The sequence below is a fragment of the Schistocerca cancellata genome, chromosome 6 (assembly GCF_023864275.1).
Source record: "Schistocerca cancellata isolate TAMUIC-IGC-003103 chromosome 6, iqSchCanc2.1, whole genome shotgun sequence".
Lineage (NCBI taxonomy): Eukaryota > Metazoa > Arthropoda > Insecta > Orthoptera > Acrididae > Schistocerca > Schistocerca cancellata.
This window is the reverse complement of record NC_064631.1, coordinates 128,296,029-128,317,443: the sequence shown is the minus strand read 5'-3', so window position 1 is coordinate 128,317,443 and position 21,415 is coordinate 128,296,029. Positions and strand designations below refer to the sequence as shown.

At 41.5% G+C, this 21,415-nt stretch overlaps 1 protein-coding gene across 1 annotated transcript in view; it reads left to right on the top strand.

Annotated features, from left to right (window-relative positions):
* Positions 1 to 5,557, top strand: part of LOC126088186 (transmembrane protease serine 11D-like) — a 49,064-nt gene extending 43,507 nt beyond the window's left edge. The window contains exon 4 of the mRNA XM_049906311.1: positions 5,411 to 5,557. Within this exon, the coding sequence (XP_049762268.1) occupies positions 5,411 to 5,557 (147 nt within the window). The remainder of the gene's footprint in view (positions 1 to 5,410) is intronic.
* The last annotated feature ends 15,858 nt before the right edge of the window (positions 5,558 to 21,415 follow it).

Here is a 21,415-nt window from a genome sequence, read left to right as displayed (position 1 = left end):
TCACATTGATTTTTTGGCCATCAAATTCTCCTGATCTAAACCCCTTAGCACAAATCTTTGACACTACTGGGCACCACCTCTGCGCCCACATCGATGAGGAACTGCGCAGTGTTGCGCTAGATAACAGGTAGTCATAACGTTTAGGTTCATCATTGTACAGTTCATTATTGTACACTGCTGTACAAAAAATACAACGAAACACTGACTAAATAAAACTTTCAGAAAATTCAGATTAATTTACGGTTTTCGTGGTGTGATTATTACATTTTTATACTGTTTTCATCTGGACTACATGTCAGGTAAAGACTAAAGAAATGTCTTATTGGGTGTTCTTCTATATGGCGCTGAAACATGAACTATGAAGAAGAAAGACAAAGGCTGGAGGATTTTGAGATCTGGACATGGCGGAGGATGGAAAGAATAAGTTGGATGGACAGAGTAAAATATGAATACTCAGAAGAGAGGGAGAGAAAAATTGTAATAAAGAGAAGAAAAAGAAATTGGACTGGGCATATATTAAGAAAGAATGACGGACTGATAAAAACAGTTTTAGAGGGTTATGTAGAAGAGAAAAGGAAGCCAGTAAGGAAGAGATTCCAGATACTGGATGACATGATGGACGGTACAACATACAGCAGTTTTAAGAAGGAAGCAATGGATCGCAGTAAATGGAGAGGCAAAGGGCCTGCTAATATATCAGATAACTGATGATGATGACATGTCATTATGGAGAAACACACTGAAGCGCCAAAGCAACTGCTAAAGGTATGCCTATTCAAATACAGAGATATGTAAACAGGCAGAATACGTCACTGCCGTCGGCAATGCCTATATTCGACAACAGATGTCTGGCGCAGTTGTTGGATCGATTACTGCTGCTACAATTGCCGATTATCAAGATTTAAGTGAGTTTCAAAGTTGTGTTATAGTCGGCGCACGAGCGATGGGACACAGCATCTTTCAGGCAGCGATGAAGTTGGGATTTCACGAATGTACCGCTAATATGAGGAATTCGGTGAAACGTCAAATCTCCGACATCCCTGCGGCCGGAAAAGATCCTTCAAGAACGAGACCAACGACGATTGAAGAGAATCGTTCAGCGTGACGGAAGTGCAATCTTTCCGCAAATTGCTGCATATTTCAAAGCTGGGCCACCAACAAGTGTCCAATCATTCAACAAAACATCATCGAAATGGGTTTTCAGAGCGGAATTTCCACTCGTGTACCCTTCATGACTGCACGACACAAAGCTTTACGCTTCGCCAGGGTACGTCAGCACCGAAATTGGGTTGTTGATGACTGGAAATTGGCGTGGTCAGACGAGTCTCGTTTCAGATTTTATCGAGCGGATGGACGTGTACGGATATGGAGACAACCTCATGAATTCATGAGCCCTGCATGTCAGCAAGGGACTGTTCAAGCTGATGGAGACTCTGTAATGTTGTGAGGTGTGTGCAGCTGGAATGATATGGGACCCCTGATAAGTCTAGATACCAGTCTTGACAGATGAAACATATGTAAGCATATTGTTTGATCACCTGTATCCATTCATATCCATTGCGGATTCCGACGGACTTCAGCAGTTGCAGCAGGACAATGCGACATCCTATTCGTCCAGAATTGCTACAGAGAGGCTCCTGGAACACTCTTCTCAGTTTAAACACTTCCGCTGGCCACCAAATTCCCACACATGAACATTATTTAACGTATCTTTGATTCTTTGCAACGTACTGTTCATGAGAGATCTCCACCTCCTCGTACTCTTACGGATTTATGGACAGCTCAGCAGGATTCTTGGCGTCAATTTCCACCAGCACAACTTCAGACATTGGTCGACTACATGCCACGTCGTCTTGCGGCACTTCTGTGTCGTCGTAGGTGTCCTAAATGATATTATGCAGGTGTACCAGTTTCTTGGGCTGTTCAGTGTATATGTCATCCTAAGGCGGAGGGGATATGAGTGAAAGAAGTCAGATACACTCCTCACAATATAATTGGCCACTGGAATCTCCTATCGCTAGCTAGATAAAGATACACTTACAACGGATACAAAATTGCATACCTAATGGACGGTCCGACATCACTTTGGCATCCTTGACGTGGTCCAGAGATCTGCGTGTGTGTACGCGGAGGGTTGTCACGCTGTTGGAAAGTATGAATTTTGAGCAGTGTCGCTAGTATTTGCTTCTTCTTTTATTGGCAGAGTGTATGTTACGCTGACGAAAAGCTTTACTCCGCTTCGTAGTGATTCCCGCAGAAGTCCTAGTCACATAGTTTCATAGCAGATCCTCTGCTTTCTAAGAAATGCGTTGTACAGCTTTGAACCAGCAGCAATATTTATACATAGCAAGACACATTTCACCAACTAAGGGTATTAAAAGACATGTGTAAAATATAAAAGAATGAGATAGCAAACAGCTAATGATAATAGCAAAAAAAGTCAAAGTAGAAACCGTAATATCATCAACTCCAGACATAGAGTCTGCAAATGAGACCACGTTCATGTTATGGCAATATATTTGTACAGGTCCACCTTGATTGCGCGGATTGTACAACTAAAAGGTTTTTAACTACCGCACTTAACTGGTTGAGTACCAACCATAGAGGGTATGTTGCTGTATTTGGCAACTGGTATATTCAGTTTTCCCCACAGACTGATTGTGACTTCGAAACACAGACTATTCGTCACATCACACTACACTGCAACCTGATTGCATATGCGAGATATCAAAACGATTTTCGATAGTGACACCAAGTAACACTCATGATGTTAAGCACTAGCACTTATGTACCTAGGTGTACAGATACTGAGAGTGATACTCACATCAGGATATTTTTATGAACTGAAGACCAGAATAGCCGAATATTCAATGGATGAAGCCCGACCAACAGGCATCACAAGCATTGATCAAAAATGATAGTACATTGAGAATGGCTAGTTTCTAGCTGAAATCTAGATGTGCCAATAAAATTTCAAAAGGACGACTGATAGCTGAAATCTATTATTTACAAGTCAAGTCCCATTTGAATTTGAGCTCCTCCAGCGGCGCTATTTTGCCGGCCGCGCATTGTCAGCTAATGAAATGCACCCTCGAAAATTCGCACGTGGGGAATGAATGCAGTGTCACAATAATGTTAACCGGTGAGTGTACGGTGTTTATAGATTTAAAGGTAGTACACTCATGCAGTCTTAATACTCCCAAAACCGTAACATATGGAGCACCAGAACGATCGTGATCTACAACGCTGGATCTAGCCTCATACGGCGACAGGCGTGAAAACGTCCTTCACTCAGAAACAACGTCGATTAACGTTATTGTGACACTGTACACCTTTCCCATGTGCGTCTTTTCAGGCGTGAATTTGGAACTTCTCTATTATGGATGACAATACGCGACCGCGTCGAACAGCGCAGGTTGAAGAGCTCTTGGAAAGGTACGATTTTCGGCGAATTTGCTCTCCTACTCGTTCCCCAGACAGTCCATCAAGCACGTGTGGAATAAGTTGCAGAGACGTATTTCATACGTCCACATTTAGGCATGACGGAGAGCAATCGTCAACCGAAATGGCAGATGGTTCAAATGGCTATGAGCACTATGGGACTTCACTGCTGAGGTCATCAGTCCCCTAGAAGTTAGAACTACTTAAACCTAACTAACCTAAGGACATCACACACATCCATACTCGAGGCAGGATTCGGACCGTAGCGGTCGCGTGGTTCCAGACTGTAGCTCCTAGAATCGCTCGGCCACTCCGACCGGCCGGAGTGGCGGAGAGTGATTCCTTACCAACATGGTGGACAGCATACGAGGCTGTGGCTAAGCCATGTCTCCGCAATATCCTTTCTTCCTGGGTGCTAGTTCTGCAAGGTTCGCAGGAGAGCTTCTGTAAAGTTTGGAAAGTAGGAGGCGAGGTACTGGCAGAAGTAAAGCTGTGAGGACGGGGCGTGAGTCGTGCTTGGGTAGCTCAGTTGGTAGAGCACCTGCTGGCGAAAGGCAAAGGTCCCGAGTCTCCGTCCAGCACGTAGTTTTAATCTGTCAGAAAATTTCATATCAGCGCACACTCCGCTGCGGAGTGAAAATTGGAAACATTCCCCAGGCTGTGGCTAAGCCATGTCTCCGCAATATGCTTTCTTTCAGGAGTGCTAATTCTGCTAGGTTCGCAGAAGACATTCTGTGAAGTTTCGAAGGTAGGAGACGAGGTACTGGCAGAATTGAAGTTCTGAGGACGGATCGTGAGTCGTGCTTGGGTACGTCAGTTGGCAGAGCACTTGCCCGCAGAAGGCAAAGCTCCGGAGTTCGAGTCTCGGTCCGGCACACAGTTTTAATCCGTCAGGAAGTTTCTACATATTAGAACGTCACACACTATGCACTGCTATCTGTGGTGATCATACAACCTGTTAAGAACCATGTGCCGCGTCTAGGACGTTACCATGATTCAGGGTTATTTCATTGTAACTATTCGCTTTGAGTAAAAGTGTCATTATCGCTCGACTTATGTGCATTTCTTACGGTTAACTTCAGTGCTATACTACAGCTGCTTTTTCTATGTATGTTCCAAGTTTCAAAGGGCTATGGTACTTGCAGTGACTCTTCATGCGAAAGCTAATTTTGTCTTTAAGTTTTCCACACCAGTGTACTTTGCTAGTGTGGTGCCACCGCCAGACACCACACTTGCTGGGCGGTAGCCTTTAAATCGGCCGCGGTCCGTTAGTGTACGTCGGACCCGCGTGTCACCACTGTCAGTGATTGCAGACCGAAGCCGTCACACGGCAGGTCTAGTCTAGAGAAACTCCCTAGCACTCGCCCCAGTTGTACAGCCGACTTTGCTAGCGATGGTTCACTGTCTACATACGCTCTCATTTGCAGAGCCGACAGTTTAGCATAGCCTTCAGCTACGTCATTTGCTACAACCTAGCAAGGCGCCATATTCAGTTACTATGAATGTATTCTGAACAGATATATATCGTGAATCGTGTGCCGTCAAGAGCGAGGTTCATCATTAATGGATTAAAGTTAAGTATCAAACTAATTACGTCTGGTTTTTGAATTCTCATTCCTTCTCACGTTCCAGACCTCATGTCAGCATTTTTGTTCCCTCCTCACGCCAGCCTGCGTGAGCTAAAACGCGTGCATTTCGGCCTCCACTTGTAACACGGTGTTGGCTCTCCTGCCAACACAAAAGCTAGTATCCAGTCAATGAACCGAAATCTGCCACCTTCTTTATCTACGACCGTGCGTTTGTGAGGGTTCCATTTCATTTCGCTACAGCTCCTTAAACCAAAGTATGAGCACCAGGTGACCGACTGCAGTTGTTACACAGTCACATTGTAATAACACGACGCCGATTACCGCTGACTAATACGGTGTGAGTTCAGCATCGAGCTGAATATCTCGTAAGTGTTTTCCAGATCTCTGACTCCTTTCCTCTGGGAGCCAACGTCCAGGTGGTGAACCTCGCCGCCGCAGACTACGACCCACCTGGCGGCCTCGTTGCCACGCTGACCGTCTGGGGCTCGGTGCAGTTCAACGGCGACGAGGCGGACACCCTGAAGTAGGTGGAGCTCTGCGTGCTGGACGGGCACGCCTGCCAGCTCCTCATCGACTCGGTGCCGACGCCGCCGCTGCAGGTAACGCCGCGCTGGAGTGCGTCGGAGAGGTGGGCCGGGAGGCCTGCAAGAGCGACGCCGGGGGGCCGCTGGTCAGCGCCGGGACGCAGCTCGGCGTCGCCTCGCTGGGCATATTCTCCGTCTGCGAGAAATCGGGCACCATCTTTGCCAACGTCGGCAGCATGCGCGCCTGGATTACCAAACACACTAACGTTTAGACATCAAGAATGCCAAATGTGTAAGCGTAGGCTTCCGCGGCCGTTGTTATCTTCAATAAAATTCTTCAGGCTATCAGACCGCATCGTCATAATTTAAAATGCTGGCCGAAACGTTGGCGCATTTTAAATTATGACGATGCGGTCTGATACCCTGAAGAATTTTATTGAAAATGCCAAATGTATTTTCAACTCTTCTGTATTATTTACTACCACGTCTAGAACCCTATCGGTTTGTGGCACTGAATGATCGAGGACGAACAAGTTTCTGTGTCTAAAACATAAGATCATAAAGCATAAAAGCGTCTACTAATTCCGAAACAAAAACTTGTCAAAACAAAGCACAAAATACAACTGATTTCTAATAAAGGATATACGATACTGAAACTTATTAATTTCTTCTTCTGCGAGGCAACAGCCCACTTCGTTAGTTTACAGTTGTTGCACGTAATAAAGTTCAGCACCCGCTGGGATAGCCGTGCGTGTAAAGCGCCGCTTCCGGGGCGGGGAAGTGCGTCGATCTCGGATCTAATCTGCCCGGCGGATTATCGTCGGGGGGCGGTGTGCTGGTCTGCCCGTATGGGTTTTTAGGCGATTTCCCACATCCCGCTAGGTAAGGGAACTCGGGGCGGAAACGGATACCTAATGTTTAACAATTTCTATAGAATAAGGGAACACGAGGAAACACTTAAAGTGAAAAAAACACCTTGTAGTGTAACCTAATGTACCTTATTTTAAAATCACTTAAAACAATACATTTGGCATTTTTTAGAATTTCTCAAAGAAAGTCTTGCATATTTTCCGTTCCGCCCCACCCACGGGGCAGAATGGGATACCGGTATATTTTGTTAAATTATTGCATAAACGTTGAATCTGAACTATGAATATCGTATTAAACTATGACAAAATGTTCTATAACAGGCAATTAAAAAGTCACTCTTCAAAATAAGGAAATATTTTAAGGTCATCCTGAAAAATGTACAATGCTTAATAACCACCAAACCACTAACTATTAGCCCTTTTGACAATAGTCACAAATCAGTATTTCCTCTTCATATTCACTGTCTATGCCAGCACATGAATTGTGTGCCCACTCTGGCATGCGACCCAGCCCTCATTAGAAAGGGAGTAGAAGTCCCGACAGTAGAGACACTCAGCATCCTCTCTCTCTCATTCTATCTTCTCCATCATCTTCTCCCTTTTATTTTTCTTAAGGTCTTTTATGTCCTCTGTTTTGGTTTTTTTTTTATGTACAGTTTGATATTTTTGCCTTAAGTTGCATTGCACCTGTCGTCCTGTCCTGACATTGTTAATATTTGTGCACCCTCCTCCATTCTGTAGGCCTACTTTACGTGCGAGAGCGTTCTGCAGTTCCTTCTTACAACGAGAATCTGTTAATACGACGGTTTTTCCTTTTCGTCTTGTAGTCCGCCGAGTATTTTGACAGATTAGTGGGATTGGAATGACAGCCTCGGGCCATATCTGGAAAGCTGAGTTGTTCGGCGAACGTAGCTGGTTGGGAGAGTCTGGCATCCATGAACATCCACGCTGGGTTTGCTTTATACTTGCATTAAAATATGACGGGCCAGAACGGGATTCTATCCCATTCTGCCCCGTCCCGTTCCGCCCCAAGAGCACTTTTGAGGTTAACAACTTTTATGGAGTGTAGTAACTCACGTATTTAAACGCATTAAATAACTAAAGTGTAACAAATGCCATGCACTTTAAAGGATTTTGTCATTTTAGGGTATACAATTAATAATTAACTGCTTACCTGGCGTTGAAATTCACCAAACGTTAGAACAACGCAAGCGGTAACGTGATGGCCAACAATTCACTTACATCTCGCACATCAACCTAAATCAGAATGGCTGCCCTCACCTCCCTTCCATTCGGAGAAATAGTTACATGCCCATACAACAGGTTGCAACACTGTCCAGTCTGGAAAAGAGCAATTTCTCATTGTGCTCCGCTATCCCGTTCTTCCCCGAGTTCCCCTAAATACTTTGGATCACTTTCACGCGGATGACACTACACGAATCCTGTTGGAATACACATCTTTCGTCCCGGGGGATACCAGGGCGACAACAGGAAGGGTATCCGCCCACCCTTTCAACTAACCAAACCATATCCTTCAATAACCATGCCAACCCTGCGTCGATGCGGAACAAAGGCATAAGAAGAATCTGAAAGTTTTTAGATTCCATCTTTGCAACTACTGAAAAATTTTCATTTACATTACCATACATCTTTCGTTTTATTGAAAGAAAACGCAGTCAGTAGTCTACAGTCAAATACATTTACCATTTTGGTTTCCTTTCTAGATGAAAAACGCTCTGCAATGAAAGATACTGAGTTGAGGTTTCTCACTTACGGTATTTTATGTCCATTTTATGGTTACACCAGGAGGCCACGCCTGCTTGCACATTTCTGAGGTATCCTTTCGTTTCATACTGATGTTGTTTACAGAAACCGACGTTGGTCTGGAGAGCTATAGATCTCTTGATGTGAATTACGGCGCAATTAGCTCCAGTATTACACTCATGCTCAGAAGAAACACAAAAAGTTCATACTCACAGAACATGTACGTTAGTATGTCCTGCAGAAATGATTAGCATTTCAACCATGTAGGCCCGCGGGTTCAAGGTCAAATTCGATAACTCAGAGCAGCAGCACCTACCGGTACAATATGCTTGTGGCTCTCGTTGTCGCTGTAATCCGCAAGTTAGGATCAGTGTGACTTGAACAGACGTGCAGGACGCCTCGCAGACAAATGTGCGGACCGACGGAAACACCAGTGATTTTGAAAGAGGGCCCATGATTGACGTGACGGAATGTTACCCATCCATCCGGGAAATTGCTGCTGGTGTGGGTCGAAGAGTTCTGGCAGCGTAATGGGTGTGTGCAGAAAGTGTATGTCTACAGATCTCAGGACGTCATTCACATAGGTCACATTATCCTGGGCATCCACCGGCTGTGATTTCTAGTTGTAGCCAATAGTACCCCGCACCAAAAGGCCTCAAGGCGGCGCTGTATGTTCTGTGCAAATGCAGTCACTATGATGCCGCTCTTCTTATCTGTTGTGAACCGAAATGCAGCCATCCTGCATGGAAATTATTGTCAGGGCCCATCCCATGGCGGACCCTGTGCCTACTATAGTTCAGTTCATTTATCTTGGCGGTTCGCGCATGCCCGCCCAGACGCGGGTGATTGCTGCGTTGCCAGTTGTACGCACCAAGAGAAGCAGCGCCATAGTGAAGTCGCAAACTTACGTTTAGGGGGGAGCGCGCAGTTTATGAAGTAAAGCCACCACGGCCGCATTAACCCTTTCGCTGCTACAGAGATGTGCTCCCCGAATTCCGCGATGTGCGCGATTTTGTCATCATTGCACTGCTCGCCTGTGCAGACACATGGTGTTTCGACTGCTTTGACACACTTTATTATTCGATTTCAGAAAAACTATTTGGCCCAAAAATTTTATTTTTACACATCTTCTTGACTGATACCTTCCCCCCATAAATGACTTAAGTTTGTTCCGAAGTTCAACGCAGTTATTGTGCAGCATCAGATGTAGTAAACCATTGCACGAAGTTCTGAAGAGTTTGCAGAGGTAAAAGTCCATAGCGTATACTTTCCGTACAGGCGACTTTAGTTGTCACTAGAAATTTCACAAAATTACATTCAAACGAATAAAATTCATGAAGTAAGACACTTCGATACCGTTGGGTGGCTTGCGGAGTATAAATGTAGATGAAATGTTGAAATTGTTTTTAAATAAAGAAAATATTAAGCAGTGAACAAGGCTTGAACTCAAAACCTTTCATTTAGCCGGCATACACCTTAACCATTATGCTAACGCAGCTCGTCATTCAATACATCTCCTGAAGGACTTTAACACATCACGCAAAATACCGATAAACACTGTTGGTATGACTATGAATTATTCACGTTTCGTCGAAGTACAATAGGAAATAAACAATTACCGCTGTTCTTTATTGCGAAAAAGCGATTTGTGAGAATGATACAAACACCTTTCCTTGCTGTCGCCTGAATTAGGAGGCTTATTGCTTGTTTGGTTTAATTAATCAATAGAATATGAAGCAATTGGCATAAAGAGTGCTTTTTCCAAACTTTCTACAAAAGAAAGTCTGCTATCAAGATACTGCTTTTATTCAAATACTTTATTTATGACTGAAGGTTTCTAAAACTGAAGGACCTCGTCCGTGCTCTGCACTGCAATCGAGTTCTGGTAACGTCGTTCTCTGTTCATTGGCTGACTGTGTTTTGTGACGTCAGATGCGCAGAACGAACCTAAACTCGGCCGCCGTCGTAATTGACGCGCACTTTAGGCATTAGGACACTTGCTGAACCAAGGTGACTGAACTGTCAATCATTTCTGCAGAACATATTAATATACATGTCCTGTGAATATGAATGTCCAATCTCTAATCGTTCAAGGGGTTCTGTTTTTCTGAACATGAGTGTATTTGTTTGTATGCACAAGGCTAGTCGTGTATCTATGTGCTTCCTGTGTATGTACGATTCGTCTCCAGCATCAAATACTCACTGCGCTACGTGGCCAACCGACGTCAGTCCCTAGCTGCTCATCTAAATTTGTGTGGGGGATGAAATATCGAGTGTGACTGAAAACGACGTACAGCTACCGCCTCGAAACATCGTCAAAGGTTTCTCGTCTTTACGAGGGCTATCATGAATCCGCCGTCGATGCAACCTGCAAAGCATGTCTACGTTTAAGAATATCTCATTCCTTCAACATATCCCACCTAATTATCAACAAATTACAGAACATATTATAGAATATTCGAGATAATCGCAGTGGCAGGTGCTACAAGAGAGGATATCCCATAACGGTATGGTTTACTGTAAAAATTCCGAGAGCAAACTCTCGTAGAAGAATCAACAAACATATTGATTCCTCTTATGTATATCTCGCTAAAAGACCGTGATGGTAAAATTCGAGCTTAGCAACAAACATTCGGCCTGCGGACTTTTGTATCCCGCCTGGAAGGCGGCGCATGGGTTGGATCAGGAAAAGGTAAAACACGTCGGTACTGCTGTATGAATTTAAATCCTCTTTACTCAAGCAATAAGAATACATAACTTGCAAGGTGGTGGGAAGCTGAAGCGAAGTTGCCTTGCTGGCTGCACCTCATGAAATGGCGAGAATCTGTAGCGGAGCTCGTAGAGCTGCACAGCACCAGCTAGAGGGCGCTGCCGTCGCTGTCTCGTGGTAATGCCAACCTTTGAAACTATGTGGCATCGTTACTATCGATACCACACGGACCATTCACAACTAGGACAGGAAAGGCAGGAAATGATAGTGGCACACAAATAAACTCCAGCACACGTTGTAACACTGTTCTTAAATAACATCTGGCTGTACATCATGGGAAGAATGTGAAATATAACTCTCAGGCTGTTTTCTGGCCTGGCGCCTAGCATTATGCACATCCATATCAACCACGGGCTACATGCACGAATAGCAGTCTGTCAATTAAATATTTTCCTTGCTACCTGTGGTAGAGAGACGTCTTTTAACTCATACTTACAAGGTGCGGAGCATCAAACATAAAAGATTGTCACCGTAAGCGGCTTGCAGAATATAGATGTAGATGTAGGACTAAGCGTAGATGCAGTTATGGGCAGCGGATGAGCATATAGTTTCCCAGTTCTTCTTATACTCACTGGAATCATCAGAGTGAAAGACACTGTATTACGCAATATGATGTACATACTTCTGATTCAGCTGGTCCCGCATTTATGACCACAGACATGGACCTAAAGTGCTGCTACTGATAGAAAATTGTGCATGTACGTCCATCGCCAGACGTAATATAACATAAGAAACTGTGCGAGACATCTCTTCAGCTATTAATTTCACTAACTGCTGTTTACAGATACTGAAAATTTCTTTCAAAGTTCCGTTTGTTCATATCATACACTTTCTCTGTTTCCTCACTTATCGAATGGCTGTGTGAGTGTACTATTTCTCACGAATGAAAGTCAAATACTCGAATAACCATAATTGTCTTGCTGCCTCCGCATATGTTTCTTATAAACACAAAATCGAAACAGTCAACTAGAGGACAACAATCGATAATTGAAGAAAGGGGCGTAAACAATAATTCTCTAGGAAATCTCTAAAAACTGTTTATAAGCTGACGTACCTCTAACCTGTGTATAGGAAATTTGCTAACTGTGAATCTGTATATATTATGGGTGACTTAACATGTTTCATAGTCAACTGAATCAAGGGCGCCCACACGACAGTTTTCAGTTAGGGTCCAACACCTGGAGGTATGTAGTATTTTTTAGATTTCGGAACACGAATGGTGCCTTTTAAGCAGCCGTTAACAGTTTTCAGTTCCGACCTTGCTAAGAACCTACAAAAACCGACTCTTTAATCATTTTCTTGAAAGAAAAACACCTGACTACATTATATTTTTTTCTTTCCCTAAGGGCTATGGTGTGGGGACCGGGGGGTTGGGTGCCTTGACAACGGACACAGGTGTCCTCGAACTGGAACCAAACATGGAAGACTGAACCACGCCATATTAAGTTGCACTTAGATGACCCATTATTATATTTCCTTTTACATATTTCGAATGACAAAGATCGTTTTAACTCTCTTATTACAATGGAGTGCTAAGGGTTGCACTGCATCTCTCACCTTTGAAAACTGTATTTATGATATTGTGCATGGTTATTCATGAATTCGTAACGCTCCACTGCTGTCATTTTATGTATCTCCTCGAAAATATGGTAGGCTATTGTGTGTGTGAGGCTTTATCGAAATGCGAACCAGTGTTTGAGAACGGATCAGATAACCAGATTCTTTACGATTTACGGCGGTATGGCGCTAGTTCCCTCGCTGGGGGAAAACGACCCTTTTCCCCAGTGTAAGATTTAGAGACTCTATTTCCGGCAAGGAAGGGGGGGAGAATCGCTAAGCTGATCAATAATTCGTAAAGAATCTGTATCATACTTATGTCACACATTCGAAGCGCTGTTATGAACTATCCACAGATCTACTTACGAATATGAAATGACAAATGATGTACGGCAGTCCTCCGGTGAATAATAAGTTTACGCAGCCTGTACTCCAAAAAACTTGGATGTATGCTAGTATGCTAGCATATAATCCAAGATAAACAGCTGTACGAGTAAGATATAAATGTGATGTCTCAGTAAACTGCTGTGTTTTGATACATTCTAAATTTTTGTTTGGAAATAACTGTACATGATGGAACTGAATGGTTTGTTTTATCTTTGGTAATAGAAAATTCAACAGATAACATTTTAAGTTAACTTTTTACATGTAATATTATAACTTAATGGAGCACGTCAGATAAACAAATAAAAGTAATAAATAATAATAATTTGCGTTACACCAGTAATAGCTGAAAGGTAGCCATAAATGGGATCATTTTCAACTTTGTTGCCTGGAGCGACTTGTTAATTGTAAAAGAACTGGTCATTGTGGAGAGGTGGTGCTAGGTTGGCAAACGTGTATACATTTTAACATCATCTTAATTTTGCAAATAAACATAAAAATCTCCACTCCAAGAGGATGTGAACCCAGTTCCAATTGTGCTCACCACTTTTCGACAACGTAACCACCGTCTTAATCTAGAACTTACTACAACACCATTAATAAAAAATTTTTACATATAACTTTACAGCCAACCGGTTGCATAAGTTAAAGGTAAAAACCATAACCACGTATCGATACTACTAAGGATATCTTCTTCGGAAGGAAGTCACATAAACTACATGACACCAAAATTGTAAACAAACATGATGACGTAAGGAGCTAAAGTCAGCACAACAACAAATGAAATAAAGTCATCTATAGGAACAGAAAAAAACTTACAAGATACAGTTTGGTAAAAGAGCAGAATTAGATTAGCTAACTTCAGCAGATTTTTTACGACAGTACACACGGCCTCAAGATTTTCAAATTTTTCTGCGCTTGGTTACGGCTAGTACGATATAACATTAATGGCTATAAGATCGCTTCAGTAGATAAAATGCTGACAAATTTTAGATTCGTGTCATACTGAAAGTTGGACGTTCATACTTCTTTCTAACGTTGAACAATGATTCTGCTCCGGTGTGCATACACAAACTCTCAGTCTGACATATTGTTATCGCGAGTAGTAGTGAGAGAACAGTTGTTGAGAGGAGTCGGGAGTGGTCGGTCGGATCCTGCGGTGGAGAGAAGCCGCGCCATACGTGAGGTCGGAGCCTGCCGTGATAGTGGTAGTGGCGCCGGAGGAGTCGTTGGTATTGATTGAGAACGCTGGGTAATTTGTCTTTTATATTGCGCGTAGTTATTGCTTACTTGCACAGTGGAGGGATTTTGTTAGATTTGCTATGCATACATTGAGAGTAATATTCGTATCTTTGCTGTGGTCAGAGACGTGATTATTGAACACAGACAGTGTGGAAAAATTAAGGTCTGAGTAAAGATTGTCAGAGCACAAAAAAATAAATAAATAAATACTCTGCTGTACTAAGGTCTCAAAAGAAGATTTACAAATATTTAAACATATTGCAGCGTGTCAGCAACTGTGAAATGTACAGCAAATAAACAATTTATTTCAGCCTTCAGTTGCAAGGTAATTTTACTCGTTTACCTAGGTTTCGATTCCAGTAATGGAATCTTCTTCAGAACCTATAAATTAAACCACATACGGACATATATTACTCACTAAAATGCATTATCAGTCTAATGATAGAATAATGAAGAAATTGTGATACTTACCAAAATGAAATTATTTTGTGAGCCAAACACTGGCCATGTCACAGATTAAAAAATTAAAACATTAAAGACGCATAATCATAAGATTATGTCAGTCAAAATTAAAACCATTAGGGTGAACGTAGACGGAGCTGCGCCGGCCATATATCAGGACCACACGTAAGCGGCTCTAAACTAGGCGTCGTGAGCAGTTACGCGACGAGGCTCGGCCGCGGCCAAGCGCATGCGCAAGCGCAAGCGCAAGCGCAGGGGCGAGAGACAAACTGTCTCTAAATTACTTGGAGCTAATATACATATAAACAAAATGTGACTGAAAGCTGTCCTACAATTGGACAAACCTATCTATTGGTATAGCAACATTAAACAATTTACCTGAGAACAAACTACAAAGTCAAGGTATAATTTTTTTGTCTTTAAATATTATAGTAAGAGGGCGTAGCCCCGCTACAGTAACTAAAAATTAGTGTCAAAACCATGCGTGCTAAGCATAAAATGTCTTTAACATAAAAAGGCCTTAGCAACTATGTGTCATTACCAAGCATATAACGAAATACAAAGACACACATATACAATCACATTATAATAAAGGGACAAAGCAGATAGGGAAACAGCATCGGCCATTCGAGGCGGACTGTGGGTCAACTCCACTGAAGTAAAGGTTGAAATCCTTCGAAATAACTTCTATTTTTTAATTGCAGCTGATCATTAAGTAAGTTGTCCCTATCAATACTAAGATGTTTAAAAATTTGCAATTCTTCGAGGGTGTCTAGCCTACATCCCTTTACTTCATTATGCAAAAGCTCTGCGTCTTTTAGAGGCTTGGGAGCATGCGCCTTTTGGACCAGATGTTCAGCAAATGTAGATCCTCGAGTTCCATCACCGCTTTTTGTCGGCAGGTGCTCTTTAAACCTAACAGACAGGGCCCTTCCTGTCTGGCCAATGTAATAAGAAGGACATTCAGCACACGTGATTTTATATACACCTGACAGCGATGATTCATCATTACCTTTATCCAGAGAATGAACTAGGTTCTTTTTGAGGTTGTTGGTGGTAGAGTATGAAACTTTACACTCTAGGTTTTTTAATAAACGACCTACCTTATAGGATATGTTACCTATAAAGGGAACTGATATGTATTTCGTTGCCTGGTGTTGATTGTGAGTATCTGAACTGGAAAGGGTGGTAGTCTTCTTTCGTGTTTTTTTATTGAACAACTGTCTCACTATACTGGGATTATATCCATTATTCTGAGCGATGTTTTCGAGGACTTTTAATTCGTTCTGTAAGTTGATTGGCGAAAGCGGAATGGAAAGAGCTCGATGGATACTCGAGTGAAAAAAGCTCATTTTTTGGGCCTGAGGATGGGTGGAATCAGCTGGGATGATGATGTCGGAATAGGTTGCTTTCCGAGAAATTTTGAAATCTATTTTGTTGCCAATAATTGATAAATTCAGATCGAGATAGTCTAAGGTCCTATCAGCTGTCTGATTTTCTTGCGTGAAACTGATTTTTTCATGTAGGTTATTGAAAGTGGTAAATAACAGTTCTAGCTCTTCATGGGAACCTTCAAACACAAACAGCAAGTCATCTACATATCTCGCATAGAATATGATATTATTTGCCAAATCTGGATAATTCCGAAAAACCATCTGCTCCATTGAGTTTATAAAAATATCTGACATGATACCAGCTAACGGGCTGCCCATAGCTAGACCACAGGGTTGCGAATATATTTTATTATTGAAAGAGAAATAATTGTACTTGAGGGTGGTGCGTAACAGAACCATTAGTTCATCGATCTCAGGGGCCGATAATTTTTTATGGTATCGCAAATTGGTTTCAATAATGTCCATCGTCTGTTCAACAGGTACATTAGTGTATAAATTTTTAATATCAAATGATACGAGTTTTGTGATGTCAGAACAGGCTAAAGTTTTAAGTTTGTTGGCCACATCTACCGAATTTTTGACGGAGAAATTTTTTTCAAACACAAAATTCTCTTTCAATTTACGGTGCAGGAACCTAGCTAGTTTGTGGTATGCACTTTTGGTACTGTCAACGATCGGCCGGATGGGATGGGAAATTTTATGAACCTTAAACTGGCTTCTCAAAATAGGTGGTTTCGGATTCATGTTTATAAGGCATTTTTTATAAAACTCGCCGATTAACTTTTTTGTACCGCTAAGAGCCGACCTTATCTCTTTTTGGAACACGGGTGTGGGGTCCACCTCGATTGGCACGATGCCATTTTCCTCAAAAAACATTTCCGTGTTACGGATGTATTCGCTTTTGTGGGCGATAATTAGGGAATTGCCTTTATCGGCCTTAGTTATCAGTGCTTTATTATTTTTAAGCTTAAGATTAATGCTCTTCAACGTTTGATGTACAGTAGAAACAGGATTTTGAACAGAGTAATCTTTTTGGACAATTTTACAGGCGTCATAAGCTATTCTTGTTTGCGCATTTTTTGCTATTTTAGAACAATCAAGCCCAACTTTGAGGTCGACAATTAAATTTTCTACACTTTGAGAAGTACATTTAGGTTGTACATTGAACTTGAAACCTTTACATAAAAGCTCGTTCTCAGCTTTGGACAAACAAATATTAGTCTTATTCACTACGCGTTCGTAGAATAGGATTAGGGCGGCCGCCCCTTTACATGTGTTATGAACGCCAGAAAACTCAACACATATTAATAATTAGGCTAGCTTTCTTTCATGTCTAACACTAATTTCGGTTTTACGGTTTTCTAACCATAAACTAATATGCATCCAAAACGAATCAATTTGAAAATTATAGGTAGTCTTAAAAATTTTTGAAAGTTCAAGATACACCCATCCTCAGGCCCAAAAATGGCCTTTTTTCACTCGTGTATCCATCGAGCTCTTTCCATTCCGCTTTCGCCAATCAACTTACAGAACGAATTAAAAGTCCTCGAAAACATCGCTCAGAATAATGGATATAATCCCAGTATAGTGAGACAGTTGTTCAATAAAAAAACACGAAAGAAGACTACCACCCTTTCCAGTTCAGATACTCACAATCAACACCAGGCAACGAAATACATATCAGTTCCCTTTATAGGTAACATATCCTATCAGGTAGGTCGTTTATTAAAAAACCTAGGGTGTAAAGTTTCATACTCTACCACCAACAACCTCAAAAAGAACCTAGTTCATTCTCTGGATAAAGGTAATGTTAAATCTTCGCTGTCAGGTGTATATAAAATCACGTGTGCTGAATGTCCTTCTTATTACATTGGAAAGACGGGAAGGGCCCTGTCTGTTAGGTTTAAAGAGCACCTGCCGACAAAAAGCGGTGATGGAACTCGAGGATCTACATTTGCTGAACATCTGGTCCAAAAGGCGCATGCTCCCACGCCTCTAAAAGTCGCAGAGCTTTTGCATAATGAAGTAAAGGGATGTAGGCTAGACACCCTCGAAGAATTGCAAATTTTTAAACATCTTAGTATTGATAGGGACAACTTACTTAATGATCAGCTGCAATTAAAAAATAGAAGTTATTTCGAAGGATTTCTACCTTTACTTCAGTGGAGTTGACCCACAGTCCGCCTCGAATGGCCGATGCTGTTTCCCTATCTGTTTTGTCCCTTTATTATAATGTGATTGTACATGTGTGTCTTTGTATTTCGTTATATGCTTGGTAATGACACATAGTTGCTAAGGCCTTTTTATGTTAAAGACATTTTATGCTTAGCACGCATGGTTTTGACACTAATTTTTAGTTACTGTAGCGGGGCTACGCCCTCTTACTATAATATTTGAAGAAAAAAAATTATACCTTGGCTTTGTAGTTTGTTCTCAGGTAAATTGTTTAATGTTGCTATACCAATAGATAGGTTTGTCCAATTGTAGGACAGCTATCAGTCACATTTTGTTTATATGTATATTAGCTCCAAGTAATTTTGATACAGTTTGTCTCTCGCCCCTGCGCTTGCGCTTGCGCATGCGCTTGGTCGCGGCCGAGCCTCGCCGCGTAACTGCTCACGACGCCTAGTTTAGAGCCGCTTACGTGTGGTCCTGATATATGGCCGGCGCAGCTCCGTCTACGTTCACCCTAATGGTTTTAATTTTGACTGACATAATCTTATGATTATGCGTCTTTAATGTTTTAATTTTTTAATCTGTGACATGGCCAGTGTTTGGCTCACAAAAAATTTCATTTTTGTAAGTATCACAATTTCTTCATTATTCAATCATTAGACTGATAATGCATTTTAGTGAGTAATATATGTCCGTATGTGGTTTAATTTATAGGTTCTGAAGAAGATTCCATTACTGGAATCGAAACCTAGGTAAACGAGTAAAATTACCTTGCAACTGAAGGCTGAAAAAAATTGTTTATTTGCTCAAAAGAAGAGTTCCAAACTCATGAAATAAGGCAACAACATTATACTTCTGTCAGATACTCTAACAATAGGCTCAGAATAATAACAGTTGAATTCAAATTGTTCACAGATGACTCATCATTCGATATTGTCGTAATGCAAATACTGATACAAAAAAAGGTCAGTTTCCACTGTGTTATCACCTTCATTTACATCTACATCTACATTTATACTCCTCAAGCCACCGAAGGGTGTGGGGCGGAGGGCACTTAACGAGCCACTCTCATTACCTCCCTTTCCTGTTCCAGTCGCGTATGGTTCGCGGGAAGAACGAGTGCCGGAAAGCCTCCCTGCGCGCTCGAATCTCTCTAATTTTACATTCGTTATCTTCTCGGGAGATATAAGTAGGGGGAAGCAATATATTCGATACCTCATCCAGAAACGCACCCTCTCGAAACCTGGACAGCAAGCTATACCGCGATGCAGAACGCCTCTCTTGTAGAGTCTGCCACTTGAGTTTGCTAAACATCTCCGTAACGCTATCACGCTTACCAAATAAACCTGTCACGAAACGAGTCGCTCTTTTTTGGATCTTCTCTATCTCCTCTGTCAAACCGACTTGGTACAGATCCCACACTGATGAGCAATACTGAAGTATAGGTCGACCGAGTGTTTTGTAAGCCACTTCCTTTGTTGCTGGACTACATTTTCCAAGGACTCTCCCAATGAATCTCAACCTGGAACCCGCCTTACCAACAATAAATTTTATATGATCTTTCCACTTCAAATAGTTCCGCATGCATACTCCCAGATATTTTACAGAAGTAACTGCTACCAGTGTTCGTTCTGGTATCATATAATCATACAATAAAGGATCCTTCTTTCTATGTATTTGCAATACATTACATTTATCTATGTTAAGGATCAGTTGCCACTCCCTGCACCAAGTGCCTATTCTCTGCAGATCTTCCTGCATTTCGCTGCAATTTTCTAATGCTGCAACTTCTCTGTATACTACAGCATCATCCGCGAAAAGCCGCATGGGGCTCCCGACACTATCTAGTAGGTCATTTATATATATTGTGAAAAACAATGGTCCCATAACATTCCCCTGTGGCTCGACAGAGGTTACTTTAACGTCTGTAGACGTCTCTCCATTGAGAACAACATGCTGTGTTCTGTTTGCTAAAAACCCTTCAATCCAGCCACACAGCTGGTCTGATATTCCGTAGGCTCTTACTTTGTTTATCAGGCGACAGTGCGGAACTGTATCGAACGCCTTCCGGAAGCCAAGGAAAATGGCATCTACTTGGGCGCCTGTCATACTATGCTTAGATTATTGAAAGTACTTTCGTTCACACACAAAAAATAGATCATAACTATTCTTTAAAATTCCCTGTTAATTAGATTGACAGTATGAGATACATTAAAAGATATACAGATTAGTTAAAGAATATTAAACAATGCTGAAAGCTAAAGTAAGAAAATGCACTGCAACAGCTGTGGTACCTATGATAGACACTACATATTTTTACCGAAGTAAAGATAATTATATTTCTTCAGGAAGATAGTTTGCACGTATAATGAAGTTTCTTGTGTCTTGTTATAACTTGTGATAACATTTTTCTGTATCTTTACCAGACAGAATAGTGTGCAGGGATGAAAGTTTCTGTACGTACGTACTTGGTGAGGTAGGTGATGAATTTTAGAGGTATAAGTGCTGACTTTATTTTGGATGAGAGACTGTGTATGAATGCTTCTGAACTGAGAAATATACATTGAAAACTCCAGAAAACACGAAACTTTTATCTGTATGAAACACCTGCGCTTGTAGGTGATACATTTTCTTTTCGCATATTTAGATATAAGAGTGCATATGCGTATGTATCTGTCGAATAATGAACATGGATAGTCTTATAAAGATTATTTTCTCTACTGATGAAATATATGAGGTATGTGTGAAATAAATATTCTATATTTGCGAAGTTTTGAAAAGAAATTGTCTCAGTGACTAATTTTGTTTTTCTATTTTTTGCTGTTTACACTTACTGCACTTTATTTTTGTGTGTGTCATGGTCATATATGAACTTCTCTCTATTTCAGAGGTAATAAAAAACACAGAACTGTATGCGTTTTTCTGAACTAAACGTTCCCTTTAGATCGAAGTATAACATACGTAGCGAGGAGTTACATTCCAACAATACGAATGTTGCAGTGATCTGTTATGGAGAATTAGGCATTCCAAAAGTGCCCTGGCCATGTTCAAAACATTTCACCGTGACTTCTATATAAATGTATTATGCATTTTGACACCTTTTTCTTTTCAGCTTCTAGTAATTTTATGCCATGATGCCAGTTGATCAGCTACATTTTTATGCATGTTATATGTAATTGCGTAAAATGCGTTACTTCAATACTTTAGTATCTTTCTACCTAAAAAAACTTATTTCAGATTTTCT